Consider the following 13,812-nt stretch of genomic DNA (forward strand, 5'->3'; position numbering starts at 1 on the left):
AAGGAATACTACACATGAATCATGGCGGTAAAACCATTATATAATAAGCCGTTTCCTCCATCAATCACAATGTGTAATACTTCCCTAAATGAGTATTTTATGGATGACGAAATTTATTAATGAACTTCATAAAAGTCATGCGGGTCCAACTTTATTTTATCCCCAGGGATAACCATCATATATGTTCATAAAAATATTTATAACTTTATGTCCATAGACCAATTAAAGAGAAACTAAGCACAAATGAATTAATGAGTGTCATATATTCCACATGACTTCATACTTTATTTACCGGTAAACTTTTAGTCATGAGATCTACAATCATTAATTCAATACTTATATGCTCAATAGAGACTTCATGTCACTTAATGTTCTCTTTGAGATACTTTATGTCGATATAGTTACTTGTACTTCTACTCTGATTATTCTTAGAAAAGATAACTAAAGTAGAATTATCACAGAAGATCTTTATAAGTCTAACTATAAAATCGACAATCTTGAGACCTTTAACAAAATTGTCTCAACTATAATGCCTACGTAATGAATTCATAGCATGTAATGACTTCTGCTTTCATGGTAGACGTAGCAACTATAGTCTGCTTATTGCATCTCCAATATATAGCCATTTAAATATATACTAAAATTGACTCTCTACTATCTACACATTTAGTAAAAATCAAATCTAAATAAACACCACCAAATGGTAAGTGTATCTTTAAGTTAAGCTGTAGTTCTTGGCTCATTGCATATTCCACAATACTATATTTGCAGCTCTCCATTGACCCAATAGTCCAACTACCATTTCAATATCAGGTCTAATGTAGACATATGCATACATAAGGAATATATTTCATCTGCCCTTGTTCCAATACATTTTAGGACATTGATCTATACTGAATTTATCTCATTTAATAATATGTGCTACTGAAAATTCATAGTTCTTCATTCTGAATCTCTTCAAAAAAAATTTCAATGTAGGTCTTCAGAGACATTCTTAATATTCTTTCATTTCTGTCTCTTTGAATCTCTATGTCAATGACATAAGAGGTTTTACCCAAATCCTTCATTTTCAAAGTTTAGTGAGATGAACTTTATGTAGCAAACCTAGATTACTTCTTACAAGCAAAATATTATCTATATATAGGATTAAAAGAAAGGTAACTTTACTCCCACTAACCATGAGGTATATACATTGATCAATAAAATTCTCAATAAAATCATATGAGGTAATAACATTGTGAAATTTGATATACCAATGACAAGAGACCTATCTTAGCCCATTAATAGATATCCTTAATTAATTTGCAAGCTTTCTGATTGTTATCAATAAAACCTTTAGGTTGTCTTCTGTAAACCTCCTCCTTAAGATCCTCATTCCGGAAAATTATTTTTCACATCCTTTAATGTAGCTCTAATTCAAAATGAGCCACTCGTACCATGATTATCCTAGATGATTCATTCTCAGACACTATAAAGAAGGTTTCATGATAATCAATGCCTTCCTTTTGGGTAAGAAGACAGGCAACAAGTCTAGCTTTATATTGTTCAACATTACTCAAAAGCATACTTTTAGGTTTTGTAAACTGAGTTTGCAACCTATGGCTACAAACTCCCTTTGGTAAGTCAATCAGATCCTAGGCTTGAATTTTAGCCAATGATTTCATTTATTCCTACATGGCATTGAAACACAATGTGAAGTTTATCTCTACTCATGGATTTGTGAAAACAATTTTGGATCATCCTTAGGTCCGACATGAAATCAAACTCCTGAAAGTATACAACATAATCACTAGGGATTGTTGGTTACCTTATTCTAGAGGATCTACTTAATCCTACTTCCTTTGCATTTGGCCAAGTCTGAGTAGGTTCATTCTGAACGTATTCCTCATGAGTTGACTAATCTGAAATCAATTGTGGTTCAAGGTAATCAGTTTGATTTTTCCTAAGCACAATCAAATATCCTTCATTGAAGGAGCATCCTTTATAAATTTTGCATTTCTAGACTCAACAATTATAGGATTGAATGAAGGACAGTAAAAACAAAACTCCTTGGAGTTTACTGCATAGCCTATAAAATTTTGCTAATTGTCCTTGAATCTAATTTCCTTAGGTGTGGATTATAAATCCTCACTTTAGCAGGACAACTTCATATGTGTAAACAATTTGAACTTGATTCCATTCATTCCTTAATTTAGGTGTCGTAGGGACAATCTTGAATGGAACCTAGTTAAATATATACACATCGGTTTTCAAGGATTCACTCCATAAGGAGAATAGAATATTAGTATTACCTTTCATGTCTCATTTTCATGTCCCTACCATAATACTTTCTGCCTTTATCAGATCTTACAATCTTAACTTCCTTTTGTTTTGTTTATACTGAAAGCATTAAATGCCCCAATCTTATAATTTGGAAGATAGAGATACATAAACTCTTTATGGTCATTACGGAAAGAGATATGATATCTCTAACCATTTAGGCAAGAAGTATGGAAAATTTCTACACTTGTCAGTGTACATGATCTCAAGAATCTCAAAAACCCTTTGCTGGCACCTTTAGTGGTATAGTTGGCCTGCTTTTCCTTAATGCAATCCATGTAAATACCAGAGATAGTAAAATTCAAGAGTTTAAAAACTCTATCATTTATCGACATTTTATTCTCTTCGTAAAGATATATTCTCATCTCCAATGCCATAACATAGAGGATTTTCTTATTCACAAGACTCCGCTTTATGTCAACATTTATATGCAATGATTAATTTTAAAAAATTAGGATCTAGATCAGTTTTAAATAGGCCATCAATTTAATATTCCACCCCAAAAAAATTTCAATAATGTTCAAACTTGATTTAATAAAACTAAAACAGAAACTAAATTTCTAAAAATTGTGGAATATATAAAGCATTATTAAGTTCAAAATAACATAACTGAATTTTCAAAATTAATCTATAGGTCCCAACAACCTCCAATTATAAACATGTATTATTTAGAAAACCCTACATAATGTTGACAATCTGTATTGCTAAACCAAATTCAATCCACACCGTATTTCGAATAGTCAATAAAAGAGATTCATGACACAGTAGATATGTGAGATTACCTTTATTTCAAGTCATTTATAATATTTGATGCAATCATTCTTTATATGCCCGTAATTTTCCTTATTGCATGAGAAACAAGTATCTTAATTGCCATAACACTTTGTTCGCACCTTGTTCTCATTCTTTGACTATTGGGCATGATTGCCTATCAAGGTCTTTCCCTTTACATGAGTAACTTATGGATTCTCCTATCTTAGTCTTTCTTCTTCTTGAACACATATGATCAAAAGTTTCTTTATTGATCAGTTATCCTTATGTATGCTACAAAATATTTGAAAAAATACCATATTTAATAAGAGAGTTCATAATTAAATTGACCAAAATGACTCAAAAAACTCAACCTTTAGGGACTTAATATGACTTGTTATGTCCCTCATTTCAATAATATGCATATGCACGTTTTTTAAACTGTAAAAGGTTTTGCTTCAAAGCTTTCTATTAGGGTGTTGGTCAAAGCCTTATTGGAACTCACTAAACGTTCCTCAACGACCTTTCTTTGGCCCTAAAACATTAAGGAATAAAACCCTAATACTTTCGTTGATATGAGATTTCATGAACGATGAAACTTAAGCGATTAAATCACTCTAATCGTTCATGTTTAATAATCTCATGTGGCGTACTTGATTCCGTGGGAGAAGCTGATTCGTCCACACGAAGTGCCAATTCAAACTCGAATCCCCCCAAAGTGAAAAGTATATTTTCTTTTCAATCAGAAAATATTATCACTATGAAGTATTGAAACATAAAATACCAATAATTAAAATAGTAGGAATGCATTCAATGACCAACAAAAATAATATACTTTAATGATATGAATTAGCTTTATTTAAATTAACTAATGCTAATTTAATAGTAAATTTCAACCTACCTGTGGGCAAAGGTTACATCATACATGAAATTTACTAATAAATTTAATATTAAAAAATAAAATTTTTCGTACCTATGGGTCTAAGAGAAATTTTATTTTCAATGTTAAATTTACTATCTTATTCTAATTAAGTTATAAAAATAAAAACGTCAATGTGGGGATTAGTAATTAAATTTATGAATTAATTAAAACATGATGTTAATTTTTTTTATAAAGTTCACATATATTATATTTATGTAATTATCATTATAAAATCGGGATGATGTGGCTCTCCTAAAATTATTATGATAATCATGACTTTATTAACATCTAAAAACTGTATAGATGCCAAAATAAAGTTCTCAAGAATAAAGAACAAAACAATATGAAGGTGAAGTAAGCAACATTCCCAAAATACAACCAGGTAAGCAACATTCCCAAGAAAGTGAGGGGGTCACAATGGACACTCTTAAATCCCAAGACTTTTCTAGCAAAAACTTCCCTTGACATTACAATTTTCGAGATATTATCATAAACTTTCACCAACATATGCGATTTATTTAATTATTCTTAAGTCTAGGCATCAAGCAACAAGTTATACTAAACAATATAAATCACAAGGAAAAAATATATATATTCCAAAATCCATGGATTTAAAAGCATGAATAATTTAATTAAATAACATGATGAATAACTTAAATATTTAAACATGTTGAGATTGCATGGTTTAATGGTCTAAGAGAGTGTCTTAGGCTCTTTTACCTTGAGAGCCCAGGTTCTAATCCCGCAAGGCCCAAATGTGTCTTCTTCTTTTTTTGAATCTGGATGGGCTACTCTAATGGACGGGACCAAAATTATACTACTAGGACGGATCGATTTGTTCTTCTTTTTTTTTTTCTTTTTTAATACTGGACCGGGCTTGGGTTAAAAATAAACCCATACCCAATGGCCCAAATCACATGACCTAATTCTATACGGGTAAGAAACCCTACCCAGAAAATAAAACCCTAAACCGCCCATTCCTAATCCCTAGTCGCCATCGACGCCATGCGCCGCCCTCCCTCATGCGCTGATCCCTCATGCACCGGCCACGCAGGGCCGCTACCCAAACAGCCGCCCATTCCTAATCCCTAGTCGCCATCGACGCCATGCGCCGCCCTCCCTCATGCGCTGATCCCTCATACACCGGCCATGCAGGGCCGCTACCCAAACAGCCGCCCATTCCTAATCCCTAGTCGCCATCGACGCCATGCGCCGCCCTCCCTCATGCGCTGATCCCTCATGCACCGGCCACGCAGGGCCGCTACCCAAACAGCCATCTGAGACTGGCAACCACCGGAGTGGGTCGTCTCATCCCGCCAACAGGCAACTCGTTTAGAGCTGCCGACATTAGCCTTTCATAGACGGCCGTGATGGGCCGCCGCTTGCTCCATACAGCAGCCGTGCAAGGCCACCGCGGCCCCAAATGGCGCCGAGCGGCAGGGAGCCATGGCTTCGTCCAACCCACAGACAGCCCAGACATGGCTACCGCTGCTTTTAGCCACAAGCGGTCCTCATCGGGCCGCCGCTCACTTCGTGCGGCCAACACCGCTGCTAGTGGGGAAGAAACCAGTGCTCAGTTCCAAGTCTCAGGTGGCACCCAATATGCATCTCACAGCAATTCGGTCCAAGGGTTCTCAGTGAGACAAAAAATGTTAGTTTTTTTAGAGGTGTCAACCCAGTCTTGGTTCTCGATTATTGGCCAAAACCGGAAACCGAAACTAGTTACCCCGATTATTGATTTTGGAAAAGCGGAATCGGGTAACCAGTTCTCAATTAACCGGTCAGTTCCAGTTTCTACCTGGTTATTCGGACCGGTTTTTTAAAAAAATTGTATTTTAAAAAATTATCAGCCTTTTTGTCGAATTTGTTTATTATTTTTTAATTTATTTGCATCTCTCGTCTCTCTCTCCATACCAACCGAAGAAATAATCCCTACAAAATTTCACACCAATATCAAAACCAAACAGATCACCCAAGATCTCTCTCGTCTCTCTCCAAGATCCCCTTCTCTCCAACAAAACAAAGCCCCACAAATAGAAAACAAAATGTCAAAAACAAATAGATCAGAACATATTAGAACCAAACAAATAGAAAACAAAAACAACCTAACAAATCAAACACACCAGATGAAAAAAAAAAAAAAAAAAAAAAAAAAAAAATCAAACAGATCACCCAAGGTCACTCTCGTCTCTCTCCAAACAAATAGAAAACAAAACTTCAAAACCAAATAGATCAGAACAAATCCAAACCAAACAAATAGAAAAAAAAAAAAAAAAAAAAAAAAAAAAAACCCCAGCAAATCAGACACACCAGATGAAAAAAAAAATCAAACAGATCACCCAACATATCGTCCCTCTCAAAACTAGCAGATTCGACTATGTGGCATGGGTCCAATAGCAGTGGCAGCACTTGCAAAAGCAGCATGACTGGAAAAGATCGTAGTTGTTTGGGTGGAGGTGGAGTGGTAGCGCTGCAGCGTGGGCAAGGGAGTGGCAGCGCCGGTGGAGTGAAGGACATCAAGACTAGCGGATGAGAGAGAGGCGGAAGGGAAAGTGTGTGAAGTGTGGAGCTAAACCTAGAGTATATATATATAATTCACGTCTTATACCATGAAGTGGATACGTACATATATATAACTACATAGCAAAGCAGTAAAACAGATCATAAAGCTGTAAATCATAGAAATCTCATTATACATTTACATATACAAATTACAAAGCTGAATCTTCTTCTTTTTTTCTTTTTTTCTTTCTTCAGTTATTTCTTACCTTTCTCTCAGGGACTCAAAACCCTCAACTTTCTAGAGGACACTAACTCCACGGTTAGCAGCTTTTTTTTTTTTTTTTTTTTTATTGAATGAGGAAAAAGGACTCTAGCCACTCGATTAGGGAATTCTAATCACCTTGATAAAGGACTCTAACCACTCGACTTTTCTCTTTAACTTTTATTCTTTTCTTTCAATATTGGGATCTCTAATCACCAGAGACTCTAACCCACTTTTAATCGAGATTTGTTACAATACATTCTCTGCACTATCTTCCCACCATCTTCCCTCTTCTAAAATCTTAATAATAAATAATATTCAAGAGAGAGGATATGGTGAGTAGATGGCGAGGAGAATGCAAAAAAGCATTTGCCCTTTTAATATCACCATGCAACATTAATGGCAATAACGTGATTCCATCTTAAATCTATTCTTTCTTTTCAAAAGTCATCTTTAATAAACGTCTTTTCTCTTTAACACACGTGAAATTTTGGAAAGCGTATAATAAGGTTCAATTGAAACACACACACACAATATATATGGCGAAAAATATAATTTAGCCCCCAAATTACCAACTATTTTTATTTTAGCCTCTTAATTTTTATTTTATCTTATATATATAAAATCTAAATATATATTATAGTTAGTGACGTGCCAAAGTGACACGTCAATAATTAATGACGTGTCACTTTGACACGTCAATAATTAATGACGTGTCACTTTGACACGTCACTAACTGTTGACGTTCCAAAATGACACGTCAGAAATTTATTGACGTGTCAGTATAGCACGTCATTATTTACTGACGTGTCTGTATTTGACACTTCAGTAAATAATAAATCAATTAGTTATTAATTTTTAAATGATGTCAAATTAAATTGGGTTCAAATTTACTGACGTGTCAATTATGACACATCAGGAAATACTTACGTGTTGTTTTCAACACGTCAGTAAATGTTGACTTGCAACTTTTGACACGTCAGTAAATAATTTGTTGACGTGTCACTTTTGGCACGTCAGCATTTACTGACGTGGCAAAAAAATAACACTGTTTGCCACGTGAAGAAATGGCCTTTTTTTGGTAGTGTATGTCAGGAGACTGAAGTGTATTTAATCCTAAAATATTATAATATAGTCTTAATCTCTAAAATTAAGACTTTTATATTCAGGAATTAAAATCTAAGATGTGTCGACTAGGCTCACTTCCAACATCCAAAAGCTGGCATTGCTGGTGCCAACTCGACTCTGAACCCCCTTGGGGTGCAAGTCGGCTCGGAAGGAAAATTAGTGATCAAAAGTTTTAATTGGCAATTCTGACCACAGATCGGTCGATGCCCAACCCTCACTCTCTTTTTCATTTTTTGACCTTTTTGTTGCCATTGCAATAGGTTTCAATAAAAAAATTCGCACTAATAGAGACGACTCATTAGGCCTTTAATTAGCTTTAATTTCCTCACGAAAGTAAAATATTCGTTGAAGAAAATTTCATAATTATGAAATTATAATTATGATATAACTTACATCGAAGGAACACTATTGGGACAGTATAAAATATATCACCATATATATTGCGTTGTATTTTGGAAAGGGTTGATACAAGCAAAATCAGCCACTCCATTCCATCAAATTTGTTACCAGTACTTTCAGTGTGTGCAGCGGAATGGCAGAGGGGTGAGGTCAATTTAGATGACGTACGGTGGGGGCTTGGGCAAGTTCTTGATGATGCCACAGAGCAAGGCATTGTCTGGAATGTTGTACTCATCCCTGAGCGAGCGTGCAGGAGAGAGAACGCTAGCATAGAGCTGTTGTCCAAGGTAGCGCCTCTCCGCTATCTCGGACCTTATGTTCCACATTCCAGCATTATCGACTGTCAACAGGATCGCTGCCCATGATTTGGGGAATACCTGGACTGTGTGCCTGCTTACAGCGTCGAGAAGATTGTAATTCATTCGGCGTTCTGGGGTCCACCTCCCAGGCTCAATGCTATTATATATTTTTATTAGTCAACAAAAATCACAAGTCATCATCAACCGACCCGTATGTCTGAAAAAGCATTAATCAAGGAAGGAATTAACAGTGTAGAGATCGATGACTTACGCGACAGCGAAGAAGGAGTATCCATCCAAATGCCATGATTGGATGCTCTTCTCATGGTTCTCAAAGATGATCTCGATAAAGTTACGGAAAGTCATGTTCAACACAATCGGTGCCGAAGTGACTTTGGGTGCACCTCCAACTGCTGATGGGTCATCAGGGATGGTGTCATATTTGAAAACCTTGTTTGCAACTCCATAGTACTCGGCCAACTTCAGTGGGGTGGGAGGGTCGATGTGGGAGATGCCATTGACAGCATAACGAATCTTGCCGTCAACCTTGCTGGCGGAGTTCACGAGCTTAATAGTGCGGGTAATGTTAATGGCACCGTAATGGTAGGAGCCCTGAGGGTTGGGCCTGGCAGCACTAGCAGTAAGATTCCAGCGGAAGGTTCGGAATTGGTTAAGGGACCAAGCCCAACCTATAGGGGCCTCAGGGATCTCAGGTGAGGCCGGGCCCTTTCCCCCAATGTAGCGTATAATACTTTTACCGCTAAGCACGTTCTTTGTGAACCGAGTGGAGGCCACCACGTAGTAGTCCTTGGGCTTTTGGTCCGCAGTGACAAGAACTGAGAAACATTGCCCTACGTGCACATCAAGGGATTGGTACGTGTTTTGGACTGTGTGAGAGCCCTCCATCTCCACCAGTTTCATGGTGTGGCCTTGGATTCTGAAGTTAAGAGAATTCTTAAGCCCAACGTTGCAAATCCTGTATTTGTAGGTTTTGCCTGCCTTCATGGTTAACAAGGGCTTATCCTTGCCGTCGCCCTTAGCAGATTTGCCATTGATAAGGACACCGTCCGGCCTACCTAGGGAGCGACCACTATCCAAGAATTTCCTGAGCGTGGAGTGACCCTTGGTGTACCAGTCGCCAATGAGGACGGTGTAGTCTTCCTCAGGATCAGCATACGGGACAGGAATGAGCAAGCGGCTGTTCACGCGCAAGCCACCGAAGGCACCAGCTGCCTTATGCATGGCAGTGGTGGGATAGTAGATGTAGCTTCCAATTTGGTCCTTGACTTGGAAGTGATAGGTGTAGTTCGTCCCAGGTTGAATCGGGCACATGGTTCCAAGCACTCCATCTTGCCACGAGTTCTTCCTATGTTGAATGCCGCTCCTGCCAAACCAAAACATCAGTGCCGATTTTCGCAGAAAAGAAGAGAGAAAATGTTAGCTATATATATAATTTGTATGCTTCATGTTTGTCGGAACATGACAACAGGGGAAAAAAGGTAAAGAAATTTGAAAGTGTACCATGTCAACAAGAATGGCTCATGGAGGTTATTGTGGATGTTGATGACAATGTTGTTGTTGGTGGTGGAGTTGATATTGGGTCCGGGAAATTGTCCATTAATGAGAATGCCTTGTTGGGGGACTCCCAACGGGGAGATGGTGCCATAGGTGACGTTCCATGTGAAGAAGAGGTATGGATCTTCACCCCGGACCCCTGACATTGCCCCAGCTGTGAGGCATAACATCAATATAAACATCACCCCGCCCATCTTTCTCCCCTCTCTATCTAACTATATTGTCTCTGTCCCTCTGACCAACCCTTTCTGGCCTACTTAATTTCTATATGTCCCTATTTCTGAAGAAGATACTCGGTCTTCTTCAAGCGTCCTCACGACCACCGGCCACCCATTCCGTTTTATACATGTCACAGAAAATTTCTCAACCATTCAAACTTCCCGCAATCTTCTCTGAGCTAACCCTTTTCTCTTGCCCCTTGCATTCCGTCCTTCCTCTCAATTTGTTTCATTAGTAGTTTCTCTTAGATTTTATTTAAATTTAGAAAACTCCTTTAACTTCTCTTATCCTTTTCTTATATTATTTAAATATTTTTTGAAATAAATTATAAGGAAAAAAGAGAAGAAATAGAAACTATATAAATATTCTTCCAAATAAATACTAGAAGAAAGAAAGAGGGAAGATAAAACATTTTTATAATAAATAATGTTAAGGGCAACACTTTTGGTTCCCTTTGTTACCCAACTAAGCGAGTCTCTTGCATGTGGTTTTTTAGAAGTTTTCACTACACTTAAAAAGGGAAATGAGATTAAAGAAAACTGCTTCTAGTACATGTTTGGTTAATATAATTATGTATATGTAAAATATAGGGAAGTTCATGAATTCAATATTAGTTTTTAGTGTGAAACTTTTCTTGTACTATAACAGTTAATAGTTAATGTTTGTATATTCAAATAATACTAAAGATTATTTGTTTTATAGCTTTTCGGGGAGCTTCATAAATAATTTCCATGAGTAAGTTCAAAAGTAATTAAATATAGCTAAAGAGTACTAATTGTGAACATGTACGGTTTTAGAAAACTTTTCCCCTCCCTAAATATAGGTACTTTTTCGATTTTGTCTTCAATGTTTAAAAAGTAGCAATAAATCTTCTCTCCCTCGACATGCGCGAAGTTTTTGACTTTTGCAATGTTGCCCATTCGTTTGTCATTTTTATCATCTTTAATGGAAAATGACCCACATACGTACTGAATTTTTAGTTGATGAAAATAACCCCATTTTTCCTATAAAAAAATTAAAAAATTAAAAAAAAAAAAAAAAAAAAATACAGGAAAAAAAATTAGAGTTGGCTCGTAACTCCATTCCAACCAAATTAGGGGGCCAAAGGGGTAGTCCCCCAAACCCGTTGGAAAAGGTTTTGACCACCCTATTTGGCCCCTTGAGTTTGGGAAAAATGCTCTCATCCCAACCTGGGGTGGCCGACCACCCCGTTCATAGCATGATGAAAATGATGTTCAATTGTTCAAACAGTGATTTTCACTGGAAAGAATTCGAGAGGTGCTTCGAACGACATCAATCAAAGTTCCTTCTTTTGACTACTTTCACTTGTGGGGGGCGGCATGTTTTCTTTCGTTAGACCTGGTAGTCCCATTGGGCCGCCTAACCCAAATACCTGGCCCAATGACCATTAGACATGGATACACCTACTAATTTTATGGATTGGTATGAATGTCGCTAGATTAAGACTATGAAACCCGATCATTCTCTTGTGCATAAATATATTAATTAAATTACTCTTATATGTGCATTGTTAGTCTTCGAGTTATGTTATTTCATGACTAATTATAAATTATCTATGTTTTATAGGTAACCGAGGCTTAAAGCATGTTTAGATTGTGTTTGACAAATAGAGTTTTTAAGTAAAAAAAAGTTTTTTTTGTTTAGCAAAATGAACATTTTTAAGCTTTTTTTCAAAAGTGTGTTTTGGCCATTTTTAGAGTAAAAAAGTCAGTAAGTACTTTTGAAATTTTTTACCAAATAGGCTAGCTTTTGTTTGGCACAACTTTTTAAATACTAAAAGTATTTTTTAAGCTCAATAACGCAATCGTCATTAATATGCTAATGGACTTTATCCAAGACATGAGGACAGACTCCAAATGAAGTGAGTTGTACCCAACCTAAATTTGAAAACCTATAGGCTACAGAATGCACTTGAGCCTAGTCAATCAAGGAAAGCAGCCAATCAAAATTTCATTAATTAGAGAAAAAAAAAAAAGTTTGATTCAATTTTGGATTGAGAGTCATTCTATATATGTATCAGTGTTTTAACTATAACTTTGGACCCAAGCATTGGATTGAGCTAACACATATGGCATTTTTCCTAATTTGGACGTTTAATATTCCAAAATTGCCATGCAATATGAACCCAAAAATATGGGGAAATTCCATCTAAAATTTCCTTCTCATTTTAGGGTTTCTCTACTGGGGTTGGGTTATAAAAGATAGCAAAATCGTGGGAAATGGGGGATTCATGAAGCGGAGGCCAAACAAAAGAAAAAACATTGATTTAATGGAGGCGAAGACCAGCTGCAAAGGAGGATGTGTTTCTGATATCCACGTTCATTCTTTTCCTTTCATATCTTTTTCTTTATATTCTTCCATGTACATTGACTCCATGAGAGGCTAAAATCCTCAACTAAGGTTGAGGATGAAGGCTCTTTAATGAATACCAACGTTTATTTATGAGATTTGATTTCACCTAGAATGGTTTTTTCTTTAATGATTAAATTGATCTTGCTTCACCTCAATTGATAACAATGGAATTCTTGATATCAATTCAATAGTGTTCTTCTCATGATTTAGGATCATCTTAATTGATTGAATACTTGGTTTTTAATTTTTATTTCAAAATTCGATAAATATCTCTTGTTGTTTGTTCTTAACAGATATAATTGATGGTTTGGTTTTAAAATTTTGAGCAAAGAAGAGCATGCTTTAGATTTTTTTGTATAGGGTTTCAATATCGATATCTTCTATGGTAATAAGATTGATTTCTAGATTATTATGTACGCATTTAGGTAAAATCAATGATCAGGAATATATGTTATTGTGAATTAATGACGTGGATTCCAAAACCTTGATTCTTTTCTTATGATAGTTTGTTATTTCCATTATTTCTTGTTTAGTTTAATTGCATGCTTAGTTTTATTTTTTATTACATGACAATCACCTTCTTGTTGAACTAGATTATGATTATTTAGTTTAGATTTGATTAGTTTTCCTACATTTACACAAGTCCCTTTGAGTTTGACTTTGTGCATGCTTGCTAGACTATACTTTTGTATGGTTCGTGCTCTTGCAAGTATAATAAAATTTTACAACACATTCCTTATCAAAGGCCCAACAAGAGATGTGACGTCACCTCCAACCACAACATGCCACCCAAATGACTGCTACAGCGCATCACCTATAAAAAGGGGCCAACAATAGGTAAAATGCTTTTGTTGGACTCTCATTATCTCTCAACTATTCTCCAATAATATTCCCCTCTCCTCTTCACGAATATACTGACTTGGGTATCAGAGATATCCCATGTAAGCCCACTCCAGCAAGCTCTTATGCCTGTCTCTTCCCATTCCTTACGAGTACGTCGAAACACTGCTTTGGCCCATGATCAACCATTCGAATAATCCCCCAACCCATGGTAAATTGTTCTA

At 36.3% G+C, this 13,812-nt stretch overlaps 1 protein-coding gene across 1 annotated transcript; it reads right to left on the minus strand.

Moving 5' to 3' along the window:
• Window positions 1-8,217: 8,217 nt before the first annotated feature.
• Window positions 8,218-10,446, minus strand: LOC132164160 (L-ascorbate oxidase homolog). Its single transcript, XM_059574596.1, has 3 exons — window positions 10,103-10,446; window positions 8,853-9,965; window positions 8,218-8,738 (listed from the first exon to the last, which is right to left on the minus strand). Exons 1-3 carry the CDS (start codon window positions 10,348-10,350, stop codon window positions 8,438-8,440), a joined length of 1,662 nt encoding a protein of 553 aa, XP_059430579.1. The 5' UTR covers window positions 10,351-10,446; the 3' UTR covers window positions 8,218-8,437.
• Between the last annotated feature and the right edge of the window lie 3,366 nt (window positions 10,447-13,812).

This window comes from Corylus avellana, chromosome 8 (assembly GCF_965113065.1).
Source record: "Corylus avellana chromosome 8, dhCorAvel1.hap1.2, whole genome shotgun sequence".
NCBI lineage: Eukaryota > Viridiplantae > Streptophyta > Magnoliopsida > Fagales > Betulaceae > Corylus > Corylus avellana.

Bases quoted from the DNA above. Each gene is read 5' to 3' on its own strand.
- LOC132164160 (XM_059574596.1), bottom strand. From the start codon at position 10,350: ATGGGCGGGGTGATGTTTATATTGATGTTATGCCTCACAGCTGGGGCA. The intron at 9,966-10,102 runs GTACACTTTCAA...TTGGTTTGGCAG, and splicing joins GAGCCATTCTTGTTGACATG to GAGCGGCATTCAACATAGGA. The intron at 8,739-8,852 runs GTAAGTCATCGA...AATATATAATAG, and splicing joins TACTCCTTCTTCGCTGTCGC to CATTGAGCCTGGGAGGTGGA.